This window comes from Lutra lutra, chromosome 9 (assembly GCF_902655055.1).
Source record: "Lutra lutra chromosome 9, mLutLut1.2, whole genome shotgun sequence".
In the NCBI taxonomy this organism is placed as follows: domain Eukaryota; kingdom Metazoa; phylum Chordata; class Mammalia; order Carnivora; family Mustelidae; genus Lutra; species Lutra lutra.
This window is the reverse complement of record NC_062286.1, coordinates 105,266,399-105,280,025: the sequence shown is the minus strand read 5'-3', so window position 1 is coordinate 105,280,025 and position 13,627 is coordinate 105,266,399. Positions and strand designations below refer to the sequence as shown.

The 13,627-nt window shown below is 46.0% G+C and overlaps 1 protein-coding gene across 2 annotated transcripts in view; it reads left to right on the top strand.

Moving 5' to 3' along the window:
* ISM1 (isthmin 1) overlaps nucleotides 1-13,627 on the top strand; it is a 74,460-nt gene that overhangs the window by 44,032 nt on the left and 16,801 nt on the right. For both annotated transcript variants that reach the window (XM_047746514.1, XM_047746515.1), the window contains exons 2-3: nucleotides 2,681-2,920; nucleotides 11,962-12,226. In XM_047746514.1, coding sequence (XP_047602470.1) covers nucleotides 2,681-2,920; nucleotides 11,962-12,226 — 505 coding nt within the window. The remainder of the gene's footprint in view (nucleotides 1-2,680; nucleotides 2,921-11,961; nucleotides 12,227-13,627) is intronic.

Below are 13,627 nucleotides of genomic sequence, written 5' to 3'. Positions count from 1 at the left end.
AGCCAAAACATACTTTAGCCCCAGTCTATTCCCGGCAGAGCAGCTTGTGGCCTGAGCTGACCAGCCGATTGCCCTAACTCTACACTTCTCTCTTTTTTTTTTTCATGTGTAGAGACAACCCAGCTGAGTTGTCTTGACCATCCTGCTGGGACAACATGGGACTCTCCTTATTATCTGCTGTTTTACATGGAGGATTGTTGAGCCACAGAGAGTTTAATGGGTTTTCTTGGTTCATGGCTAAGCCAGGATCACTCCGTGGTGGTCAATCTCCTACTGAGAAATTCCAGAGTCAGACCAAGAAACCAATCAGATTGTCTTTGGTTTTTCAGCCATCTAAACAAAATGCCAAATAACATTTCCTATCTCTTCTCCTAAAATGTGAGTTTTAAGAGTAGAAAGTTTATGTCACCACAGGTAAAGGAAGGAGAGCTCCATTTTTAACCCAGTTAAGCATTGTGTCCCAGTTACTACAACAAAGTTAGGGTTGGATTTGCAGGAAATCCCTGAAGCAATTGGCAAGCAAGCCTTGGTCCCCTTCTGAGAATTGCACTCACAAATTCTCTGCAAGAAATTCTCCATGAGAATCCAACTATGCTCACTAATGCTGCTGGAGATGTTTTAGGGTTGGGGATCCAGCAAGAAGAAGAAGAGAACAATTGCCTTCAGTTCTCTCCCCCTGGACTATGATAGACAGAATTCTTATGTTGAGAGAAGATTTAGCATGTTCCTTTTTCTCTCTCTCTCTCCTTCCCCTGCTCTCCTCCCCTCCCCACCTCCTCTCTCCATGTGCTGGGCTCAGTCTCAGCATAATACATTTGGCCCTCATTGCGTTGAGCAATGCCCAGGGAATGCCAGGGCAACTCCCTTTATGAGGATGTGCCAGGAGACAAAAACCATGGCAGAGAGGTGGCTGGAAAGGTGAACAAAGGCACTGCCCTTGGCCACATTTCTTTAGCAAAAGCCGAGGGCAAGCAAAAACACGATGACGAACATTCAGCTTCTCCCCGCTGTGTAACTCTCTAACTGCGTGTTTTAAAGAGGAGAGAGCAGACAGGCTATCTTTGTCTTGCACTTGCCGGGAAGGGTGCCCCAGCCTCTTGCCGGAATGGCTGTCTGAGGAAGGGTTGGTGTGCAGACTGGTGGTTCCTTGCCCTCTTGGCATCTTCACCGAGGTGGTTTCTGCACCAGCACTTTTATTCCTTAGCATTTCTGTTTAAAGGGTATAGGAAAGATCCATGCCTTCAGGTTAACTAAGAAGATATTTATCTGCTACATGTTTCATTCTCTGGCCATTCTTGACCTTTGGTACTTGGAGTCAGGAGTGTTTTGATACTAGATGTAACCCTTTGGCTGGGTCAAAGGCACTGCGGTGGGGGCAGGGAGTGCATGTGGAGACAGTGTGCTAGAATATACACTCTGAAACCCCGAAACATGCCCAAGAATAACAAGAGCATTAACCACTGACCCAAACGCTGGTGAAATTCTATCTCTACATCTTCCTCCACCAGTAAACATGAAAATGCCATCCCTGAAGAGATGGAGGAAACCTCCAAAGAGAGGTCCAGGGAGAACAAGAGGAGGAGAAGGGCTGGTTTGGGAAAGAAGTCCAGCAACTTCTACACTCTTCAATCACTACAAAAATTTTCCCCAAATGACAACTAAGTAGAGACATTTTTTACTAGCTGGAAAAAACAACAGACTTGAACCTTTCTTTTCAGAATAAAGGCATTAAATTTCAAAATGCCTTCTTGTCACTCTTTCTTTGGCTATCCCCATCTTTTCCTTCATCATATACTATCTTCCCTCCTTCACTCCATACCGGTCTCACTGGCCTTCTTTCCATCCCACGAAGGGACCAAGTTCATCCCCAGCTCAGGACTGTCTTACTTGCTGTTTCTTCTGTGAAAATGTTCCTCCCCAGGTTGCAACAGGTGTTCAGGTCTTGCCTTCCCAAAGAGGTTTTCCCAGCAACCTGTCTAAGGTTGTCCCTGGCCATTCTCCATCATGTTCTTTCTTCTTACTGGTCACCAATTTCTGATCTGATTTTGTCATATTTATTATTTTGTTCCCTCAATTAGTTGTAAATATTAAGAGAATAGGGCCCAGGTCTTGTCCATGGCTCTATCTCCTATGCCTAGAATGTGGTTGACACTTGTTGACCTGATGGATGGATGGATGGATGGATGGATGGTTGGTTGGTTATAGTCAATGATTTGGCTCAAACATTTTATCCAGTTTGGTCAGATCTTTTGTTCCATGACCTGCACCACAGAAACAAACTCTGTACATGGGGGCTGTAACTAATGCCAGAGTGATTAATTAATTGAAGCTATGAGAAGGAAATCATCCTCTGATTCCAGTTCTGAATGAATACCCATTCTCCTTCAAACTAGCACTTTTGTGTTGATGTGCTTCAATGTTTAATAAATATCCCATAACACTTTAGCTCTCAGAAAATTCCAGAGCAGCAGGCTGGGAAAAGTTCCCTCATGGTTTGGCTTTTTGAAGATGGAGTAATTAAACCAAGGGAAGTGAAGATGAATTGGGAATACCATCCTGGTTTAATTCCAGCCACTAGCATTGTCTTTGCTCTTGAATTTAATGGACTGTTAAGGGAGGGGGTATTCTCAAATCACGTGCCTCCTATTTATTTGTTCCTTTGCTTGTTTATTTGTTTTAGAATAACCTCCACATGGAAAGTGACTCTACATCAGAAACGAACTTTCCCTTCTCCAAAGAAGCAGCCGGGGAACATCTGGACCACCAGGCTGCACACCAACCCTTCCCCAGACAGCGATTCCGGCAAGAGCCTGGGCACCCTTCACTGCAAAGAGATGGCCCCAGATCCTTTCTCCTTGATCTCCCAAACTTTCCAGATCTTTCCAAAGCTGACATCAATGGGCAGAATCCAAATATCCAGGTAATGCTTGAGAGTTGAAAGGTGGAAGAAAAAGAAACAACCTATCTCTTTGTGTCCTGATCTGATGGCAAAGCAACCACTGCCTTACCGCACTTTTATTCTTAACCCTTTATTAATCTGGTTGACAATCAGATTATCTCTGTAGGACCAGTGTTTTATTGCATCTGTGTGACAGCCTTCATTGGGAGATGCACCATTATTTGATGCACGACTAAAGAAAGAAAACACTGATAATTCAAGTATGACACAGCAATGATTACAATACATCCTGCTCTCAGAGATGTTGAAATGCCCAAACAAAACAAAATTATATGCCCTGAAATTAACAAATAGGGTAGCTGTAGAAAAGGGCCAATTTAACATGGAAGCTCACTCAGCAAAGCACAGTATGATTTCAAAGGTACTGGGGAAGGCACACTCTCAAATCCCTCTTAGCTTGCCCTGGACACCAGCAACTCCTTCAGGAGGTGACAACACTTCAGTTGCTCTAAAATGTAAAGGTCTGATTCAAAAAGTTGGGTGAGAGGAAGGGAGGTGAGAACAGAAGTAGCTAGGGGAGACATGAGTCTGTACCACTAAGATGGGCTGGGATGAAGCTGAAGGAAATAGGTGGTTAGGGGAAAGGGTACCTGGGATTAAAAATAACAACCCTCCTCTATGCTGAAATAGACATGCTTTACAAAGCAAATGTTGATCTGGTTTGACTCCAAACACCCTCATGAAGGAGATGAAGCCCACATCCTTTTTCCATAATCAGTAAAGCAGCAGGTACTTAAGAAGTTCCTATTTGGTTTGCCCAAGGTTACACGGCTAGTAAATGGTGGTTGAAGCTCAAATCTAGGCTCCTGGGATCCTGAGAACACTCACCCTACCAATCCGTGTTTCACAGACAAACTCCTGATTTTGAATTTTGCTTATACTTCCCTCTGTGTCTTCCCAGAGATGCCCATGATAGCCAAGGAAGTGGACTAGTCAACAAGGCAATCTCATCTCTATTGTAGCTCCTGTCCACCTTGAACTTTTTTCTCCATTCTTTGCATTTGGGGAAGGGCAGCATTTTCTTATTCTTCCTCTCTGCTTCAAATTCCAATTAGCTTACAAGGCCAAAAGTTCCTGAACCTGACCTCAGAGCAGTTGATCCTTAATTAAGTTAACTCTCCCTCTCTCCAGACTAACATTCTCTGCATGACACCTTCCAGATCAGATTTCCTTGGTCAGAGTTCTGCTCATCACGCCAGTGTCATAGTGGCTAACAAATGTCACTGAGAATACGCCCCAGTTAGAATGTTGACCAGCCCCTACTGTGTATAAAATGCTGTGTTAGGGTTATGAGAAAGTAAGAAATGTATGACCTTCTCTATCCAGGAAATGACATAGGTGTGGAGGTCCCGGCTACCACCCAAGACAGTGCCAAAGGGAACATGGAGACAGAGGAGGGGAAAATGCTCTGTTCCATTGTGAACAGGTCTGAATAGACAGGAAGAAATAGAACAGGATACTGGTAAGGGTCTAAATATGAAAAATGTTTCAGAGGTCACTTTTTGACAACCCTTGCACAGAAATCACTGCAGGCACCTGTTAACATTTCCAGGGAGTCTTGCATTGTTCTCATTGATGAATTGGAAAAACAGGCCTTTCACTCCACTGTTCTCTCTCCAGGAAGTGGTTACATGGCTCTCTGCTAAAGAACAAAGGATCCACTTGGGGGAGGTGTGGACTGGCAAAAAGAGGTGCAGACCTCTCCGTACTGTTACTCGACAGTGCTCCCCATTGGGCCTTTACCTGCAGGAAGTGATTTTTTTTCCCCTTCTTTATAGATTTTATGGTTTCGGGACCAGGCCACTTTCACTCCAAGGGAGCTTAGGCCATGTCCAAAGCAATTTTAGGCTTGCTGTGGCTCACGTTTTTCCCCCACAGGTGGGAAATGTCACTGTGGGATTTAATGCTGAGTATTGAGCTATTAAAGTAGTAGATTTAAGAATGTAGGGACTCCTGGGTGGCTTAGTCAAGCATCTGCCTTCAGCTCAGGTCATGATCCCAGGATCTTGGGATCGAGTCCCGCGTGAGACTCTCTGCTCTGTGGGGAACCTGCTTCTCCCTCTCCCTCTCCTTCTGCCTATTGCTCCCCTTGCTTGTGTTCTCTCTCTCTCACTGTCAAATAAATAGATACAACCTTTAAAAAAAAAAAGGAATTTCTTATGTGAAGTTACAAGAAAATGCCTGGATGCAGGGGAACTGAAGGTTGCAGGGAGTGTCCTCTCATTGGAAAGTTACTAAGTACATGGGGCTCTACCCAAGAACCAAATTTGGAGCAGAATTTCTCAGAATCCCCTGCCTCTCCCAGATAATTCTGTGAGCCTAGGAATCCCCAGACCTCACTTGGGCCTTTTTAAAACATAGACCTAAATGTCAGGGAAGAACAGTGGTTGAGATCCTCAGACCTAAGAAACCCAGATTCCGGGGCGCCTGGGTGGCTCAGTGGGTTAAAGCCTCTGCCTTCAGCTCAGGTCATGATCCCAGGGTCCTGGGATCGAGCCCCACATTGGGCTCTCTGCTCAGCAGGGAGCCTGCTTCCTCCTCTCTCTGACTGTCTCTCTGCCTGCTTGTGATCTCTGTCTGTCAAATAAATAAATAAAATCTTTAAAAAAAAAAAAAAGAAAAGAAACCCAGATTCCTTTCCCAAAAAGGGCAGGGCACCCGTAAAGTACTAAGCCTTCTATAGCCCACACAATGGATCAATCTGTGCATGAGGTCAGTAGAGCACCGGGGGTTACAGGTCATTTTAAATCATCCTCATCTGTGTGGTTTAGCTGGATGGGAAGTAAAGAATGCTCTGGAACAGTTTCACCTGGCTTCCTGAGGGCAAAGGGCCATTGGAGTTAGTGGATATGGAGAGAACTAGAATGAGCCAAAAGGGCAGAAAATAAATGGAGGTGAGTTATGAGAAGGTCCCACACGAGAGTCTGCCAAAGCCTCTTGGACTTTTATCGAAGGCAGCTTCCCTGTGCACTGTCAGTAAGGCATAACTGCCGAGATGGTACAGGTGGAAATTCTTTGCCGTGTTCCCTCTGAGACATGTTTACATAGACTTACAACAGGGGCAAAGTAACAGTCAGTGCTTTGTTCTCACTCCGTCTAACCACCATCCCACCTCACCCTCCCAGCCCGGGAACGAAAAGTTTGCCTTCAGGTACAGGTTCAGAAAGGGAGACCTTGGAGCACAGGGCAGGAAGAGAACAGGGGCGCTCCTGGATGTCCTTGTTCCTTTCCTGAGTTGGCCTTTGGACAGCAAAGATCCCCATAGCTCCCAAGAGCATAGGTTTCCCCATAGCTGCAAATATCAGAATATCATGCAAAGTCCATGAAGTCTAAGGTACGACCACCTTTCTGCCCACTGTCTAGACAAGCCACTCCTCTCCTGCTCTGCACAATCCCTGCACAGCCTCCTGCAGGCCATTGAGAGGGGCAGGAGCTGACTGAGTTTTATTGATCTGATGACCTGTTGGCCCTAAAGAAAAGAAAATTGAGCTGTGTTTCTGGCCTTCTCTTTCTGCAAGACCACAAAGGTCACTTGGAAAGATGTTCAGAGAAAGAAGGAAGCAGCTCCTCTCCCTGAGAGCCGCAGCCTAGGCCAGAGTGTGAGTGTGTGTGAGTGTGCGTACACATGCACACACACTCACATACACGCTCACACACACACACACACAGCGCTGGCCGCCGCAGCCCCATGCACCACTGCACTTGAGTAAAACAGTTCCCTGGTGGTCCTTTAAAAGATGAGGTGCTTTCTAAAAGGGGGTGATGGGTTCTATTTTGGCAGCCCCTACCCCTTCCTTACAGCACTGCTCTTTTGTTGAAATGCACTGGTTTGACACGGGGCGGTTCAGCCAAGCAGACAGCTCCAGTGATCCCCCAGGGTCGTCAAAGCTTTTTCTCTCCCTGGGGAGCAGAGCGAAGACAGGTGACGGGGCTTCCGCTGCCAGGGCCCCTGGCCTTGTCTCCCCCCCTCCCCTGGCAACCTGCCCCTTGCCCCCACCTAGCTGTCCTTCACTGAAGCTGGCGAGCTGAACGGGAATTTAATACCTTCTCTCTGAACACCCCACCCCATCCCCTCCAGTGTCTGAAAGAGTTTCCCACGCTCTGGGTCTGGGGTCTGCTGTCCCTCCCGCCAAATAACCCACACCTTTCCAAAGTGACATTGCCAAGCCCGCCCAAGGGGTCACCTCCCTCTTAGACCTCTTAACTTTGGGGAAGGGAAGTCCTTTAAAAAGCCCAGGTTTGGGGGACTTTTTTAAACCCCCCTCCCCTCTAAGCCAGGCAGGACCTGCTTAGGGCCGTGGAAGTGAGTGGGGAAAAGACAACAAGGCATAAATTAGAAAGAAACAGCCTCAAACTCCCGAACCCAATCTCCGTATTAAATTTGAAACAATAGTAGAAGTCGGAATTTGTTAAAAATAAATAAATCAGTCATTCAGGAAAGAAAGGAAATTCTCCCAGGAAAAGTTAGACTCGAACTTGAGACTTGTTGGCTGGGTTTTCGGTCTGCAGCTGATGGTCAGATAACAAAGACAAAAGTCTCTAAAATAAACTCATTATTAGGCTTTCTCCATCAATTCGTTACCACAGTAGCTGTTCACAACCAATTATTTCTTTCCTGGATCGAGCTGAGATCAGGATTCATTTCAACCAATATGATTTCTTCTTTTCCCACTGAGGGAGACTTAAAATAGTCATCTAGAGGTCTTTTTCCCCCCTTGTGCAGACTTATTTACACGGCCGCCAGCCTCTGGAGGGCCACAAGATACAATCAGATGGGTTGGCCCCAGGGCTACAAATGTGTGGGCTTGTACTTTTTATCCCCTTCCTCCTTTCTCTCTAAAATACTTTCAGAATGGTGACTTTGACCAACCAAGAACCAGGGAGTCTCTGTGCCCAAAACATGACCCCACACACCTCTGAGGACAAGCCTGTATGGTGGAGATTCTTATGGGGGTGTATTGTCCAGAATAGGAACAACAGAGCCCACTGACCTGTGCTTGGGATCAAGTGCCCCGAGGGCTTGGCCATGATAAACAGCTTCCTGCAGGTTACTGGACCTCTCTATGCCTCAGTTTCCTTGTCTGTAAAATGGGGATGGTAATACTATACATGAGTACCTCTATCCTACAATACTGCACAGAAGCAGGGGTTGTAGTGAGGATGAAGCAAGAGCGTCCATGTGAAGCCCCTAGCAAGAGGGACAGGTATATGGGAAGCTTCCCCAAACAAGTAGGTGCAGGTTGGTGATGACCATAGATTGAAATGACAGAGGAAACGTGTATAAAATAATGGGGAATCCCAAGAACTTGTGTTGGGACGGCTCTGTGCCTTCCTTGCTCTCTTCACCTCAGGAACGTAAATTCTCCACGCCGGTTTCTGTGCCTAAATTTCAAATATAACTTGTGGAGAACAAGTAAGAATTTCTGGGCCAGCACGCTGCGAGTCCCAGAGCACTAACCTCCATCAACTGGGTTGCCATAGTTGTTTCTGGGGCATCAGTGAGTCTGAGAGGAGGGGATTATCTTTCTGCAGCAATTGTCAAGGAAGGACAGGGGAGGGTAATCTTGGCCTTTCACTGGAGGTTGTTTTCTTGTCCCTGGGAGCTCTGTGCTCCTGAGGAAATCACTTCACCTTAGGGCTCACGTTCCTGTCTGGGAAATACTGACCCATGCCTACCTAGTCACCATAGCTTTCAAGGCTTAGAGGACCAAGCTAAAAGATTCTAGAAGATTCTCCTGAGCTGAGAAGGTCAAGACTTCTGTTTTCTCAGTTATTAGTTGATTAACTGGTAGACTTTTCAGATTAAGTGTAAGGAGTTTTTTTCTAAGAAATGTCTTAACTATCAAGAGAAGGAAGGAAGCTAGTAACACTTCGTAGGATCTTATCCTCATTTCCCAATTTTGGACAGAATTCCCCAAATTGGCACCTATTTTGGACGCTCTCTCTCTCTCTCTCTTTTTTTTTGACACTGACAAGATCCTGCCAGAAGTTGGACTTGGGTCTTTTGAAAGCATTCTCTTGCTTGTGCTGTCTTGATTCATGGTATGGAAAAGTCCAGAAGAAATAAATATGCTAAGACACCTTAGTTATGTGTATGAAGGAAGAGAAAAGATGGTAAGGTCTAGCATCTTTATCGGCTTGGAAATCTGCTGTATTCACTCCCACACCTTCAGCTCATCACATTGATTATTGTTTAAGGCATCTTTATCAACACATTCTTTGATGCTAACGAACATGTAAACAGAATGAGAGCAACAGGACATATAAAACTAATCCCCACCCTCCGAGAAGCCACTGATCGTGCTCATTAAGTTTCTTTAATTGGATGCCTATAAAACTTCAGGTTCAGGATTAGAGTTCTTCTTTTGATATCAGTATAAGATTTCCACATTATAAATTGTAGGGAAGGGTGGATTCTAAGGTTTGTGTGTTTTTTTGTTTTTGGCGGGTTTTGTTTTGTTTTGTGTTTAATTCAATTGGGGCAGTGGCCAGAAATTAAAGGGGGAAAAAAAAAAAACCTCTAAGCTGTTGAGATTTAGTCATCGATATAGTTTTTGGAGTAAATTCGTATTTTGCTACTCCTTGCCTGGCCAGGCAACAAGTCTATTTTGTTTGGATCCGAGCAACGGTTTTGGAAAAAGAAATCGTATTGACGGTAATAGCTTAAAACATGAAATTGTTTTTATTCCCGGCTTGGAGAAATTGTAGGGCACGTCTTGCTTAGGCAATCCCTTTGACTCCAGTCTGAATACAAATGGAATACCAAAACTGCTGGGCATGTTCCCCTTATCTTCTACCCAGAGACTGATTTCATTACCATAATTGCTGGCTTGCCTGGCTTTTGGCAGCGTCTCGCCTCCGAGACCCTTAATAGCCTTATTGCTGCCGCTCAGTTGTTCTGTCTGTAGGCAGAGGAAGACCGGATTGCGGAGGAGAAAGATTATGTCTCCAAAGGCTCAGTATTGCCCTGTCACCACCCAGCTGCACACTCCTGCAGCACTTGTCCCTCCAGAGCTGCGTGTGGGTCCCAGCCACTCTCCAGCAACCAGCCATTCCAACAAATGGCAGTGAATCAAGACCAATGATTCCTTTTTCTCCTTTTTGAAAGATTACTAAAAGTTCCGTGATTATTTATAAATACGCAAGGGATGCTTACAGGAGGGGAGAATTGTGGTGGTAAGGAATAAAACCAGGGATGCCCTTCTAGGCATCCCACACCAGAAAAAAGATTCACATGGCTGGCTGCAGCCTGAGGACTCTCTGGGAAGGATGGCAGTACTCTTGACCTTGCATATGGACCACACAAGGCCACAGCCCAGGTCCAGCATTGGCCCAGCAACTTCCTTGGAAGGTCAAAGCAAGGAGAATTCCAGTCTCCCTGTTCCTAGCCCACAAGGAAGGGGCTGTTGGTCTCAGGGATGGGCACAGCCTGGTGCAACTTGGCGGAGCATCCTAGCAACTCTCTCAGATGTCGGCTTAGGGCGAAACTGGAAATGCATCTGCCCAGTACAGCTTGTGCTGATTACTCAGAGCACGTGTTTCTGATTCATTTGCACACAACTCATCCAGGGGGTGTTGCAAGGGCTATGTGATGTCCAAAGGAACCCAGTGAGTCTCTTATTAAATTTTTTAAACAAGTTTCTCAACGTTGATTGTCTCTCAGAGCCAAGAAACTGCATTCTTCCAGCCCCGTGACTTCAAAACGAGGCTCTGTAAATCCGAGAGCAAGTTCTATCCTTGGCTTTGGAATTCTCTGTTCTGACCCTGAGGGTCGGTTGAGGAGCCTGCTTACAGGGTCCAGATATGGGATGAGTGAAAGTCACAGCTGTGGACCTTGAGGACCTTGTGCTCACACCTCCACACATGTGGTGGCAGCCAGCCTCCGTCAGCCCCTGTGGCCTTCATGGCCTTTGCTTGCATGAGGGGATGGTATTTCTGTGACTTTTTGAGAGGCCGTGTGGCAGAGTTGTTAAGAACATGGGCTCTGGGGCTAGACTATCCACATCTGCCACTTTCCAGCTGTGTGACCTTAAGCAGATTGTTCACTTCTCTGTGAAAAGCTAACCTGTTGCTGCCTAGCTACCAAAACTTAACAGCTTGAAGCCATGACCATTGGATTGCTCACGGTTGTGGAGGTTAGGAATTTGAATAGGGCTCCACCAGTAGATCTGGTCTCTGGTCCACATGGTATTGGCTTTGGTAACCCAGCTGGGCTAAAGCATCCAAGGTGGTCCCAGCTCACATACATGACTGGGGCCCTGGAGCTGGCCACTTACCTGAGGTACCTCAGTTCTCCACCAGGTGGCCTCTCTCTTCACCTGGTCTCTATGTGTAAGGTTTCCTTACCTCTAGTGGTAGGAACATTCCAAGAGAATGAGAATGGAAGCTGTAAGACCTCATAAGACTTGTCATGGTGTCACTCCTACCATATTCTACTGCACAAAGTAAGTCACAAGACCAGGCCAGAATGAAAGAGAGGAAATCCCTTCTTAATGGGAGATGTAGCACACACCTGCAAGAATTACTGGGGCCATCTTTGCAGATAGTCAACCATAGGGGCCAATTAACAGTACCAACTTTATACAGTTGTTATGAGGATTAAATAAATTAATATATGTAGACCATTTACAACAATGCCTGGTACAGACTTAGTGCTCAATAAGTGTTTGGTTTTATTATAATTACTCTTGTGTTACTTCAGGGACACATATAGTACATGTTTACTGCTTGAATTAATGACTTCCCAGCTACGTAGTCATCGGTAAATCAGGAACCCCAGTATCCTTCCAGCCTGAGGCCCATGTACATCAGTCCTACTTGGTCATGGGGCCCATTGTGCCATCTCTGGGTGTTTTCCATCCTGTATCACCATGTAGTCTCAGCATTCCTCCATGAGAGATGCATCCATCATTTCCCTCTGCTCTCCTAGACTTTCTTCCGAGGGTACCTAGTTTGGAGGCTATAGACTCCTCATTGACTCTGGCCTGTTCTGAATTCTTCAGGTCACCATAGAGGTGGTGGACGGTCCTGACTCTGAAGCAGATAAAGATCAGCATCCAGAGAATAAGCCCAGCTGGTCAGTCCCACCCCCCGACTGGAGGGCCTGGTGGCAGAGGTCCTTGTCCTTGACGAGGGCCAACAGCGGGGACCAAGACTATAAGTACGAGAGTACCTCAGATGACAGCAACTTCCTCAACCCCCCCAGGGGGTGGGACCGTCCAGCCCCAGGCCACCGGACTTTTGAAACCAAAGAGCAGCCAGAATATGGTGAGTTTACCACCCAGTGATATAAAATTGGTGGGGAGAATAAATGAGGATGTTGAGACCTAATGGACATGGAGCCAAGCAAAACCCAGTTTACAGTATGTGGTTTTGGGTCTTCTATGAGGCATACCTCATAAAGTCTTTGTTCCACAGAAGCCCCAAGAAGGCAGCAGCAGCCACATTTTTCTGGAAAGACTATAATTTTTAAATCATATCAATTATCCTAGGAGAGAATTTTTTTTTTTTTTTAGTTAGAGATCTTTGAGGTTCTGCCTCCCCCACCCCCAAGTTTTAGTTTTATTTCTAAAAATGAGAAAATCACCAAATCCACTTCCTGGCGTATTTTAGTGTAAAAATTCATACTGAAAATCAGTTTAGTCCAAAGATAGGTGTCCAGCTTCTTCTTTTGAGCAGGCAGCCATGTTACATTTGACATTGACAGTAGAGCAGCCCTTGGGAACCCACAGGAACGTGTGCTTCATGGGCTGTCAGTGGAAGGCTTCAAGACAATAAATTTCAAGATGCCAAGTTGGGATTTCTAGTTTCCCAAGTTTTTAGAGGAGGGGAGGGAAGGTAACAGGCACCTTACAAATTCAGTGACTTAAATAATAAAAATTGTTTTTCACTTGGGTTGGGAGACAGAGTGGGGGAAACTCAGCTCCACTCTGTCATTCAGGGATCCAGGCTCCTTCCCTCTTAGAGTTCCACCAACTTCCAGGGCCTGAGTTACGCACTGAATGCTCTACATCTGGTTGGCAGCCAAGGAGACAGACAGGTGGAGCCTGGAAAAGGCACACATGCTCTTAACCATCTCCGGCTGGAAATGGTACACACCATATCCACTCAGACTCTGTTGATGACTCCGGTCATATAGCCCCCACCTAGATGCAAAGGAAGCTGGGAAACACATCCTGGTTGTGCAAGAAAGAGGAAACCTGGCAAGGCTTCATGGGGAATCAGGCAGTCTGACTTGTGTTATAAGAATATCTGAGGTCATACATACGCCTCCATCATGATGGTGTTCTTGCGGCTTCACCACCAGCAGTCTTAGGAACAACGGTTATATGACAGGAATGACCTGTCTCGCACCATTATACTCTCCCCCTTACCTCCATCTCTCAGTAAAAAGACCAGCTCTGTGCTGGAAAGTCATTTCTGCCGCTAATAGACAATACTAAGCAACTTCCAAAACAGGGAGACCTTTTTCTAAGAGCATGTCTTATGGCTGGCACCGTGCTAGGCTCCAGGAATCCAAAAGTTAGAAAGACACAGGTCTTCTCTAACGGGGATCTCACCTGTCCATGGATAAGGAAGAAAAGTTGAGTGATAAAGGAAAACAGTGCCATAGTAGAAATACACATCACATGCTAGGGGAGCAGAAAGAGAACTCCCACACTCCTAGCC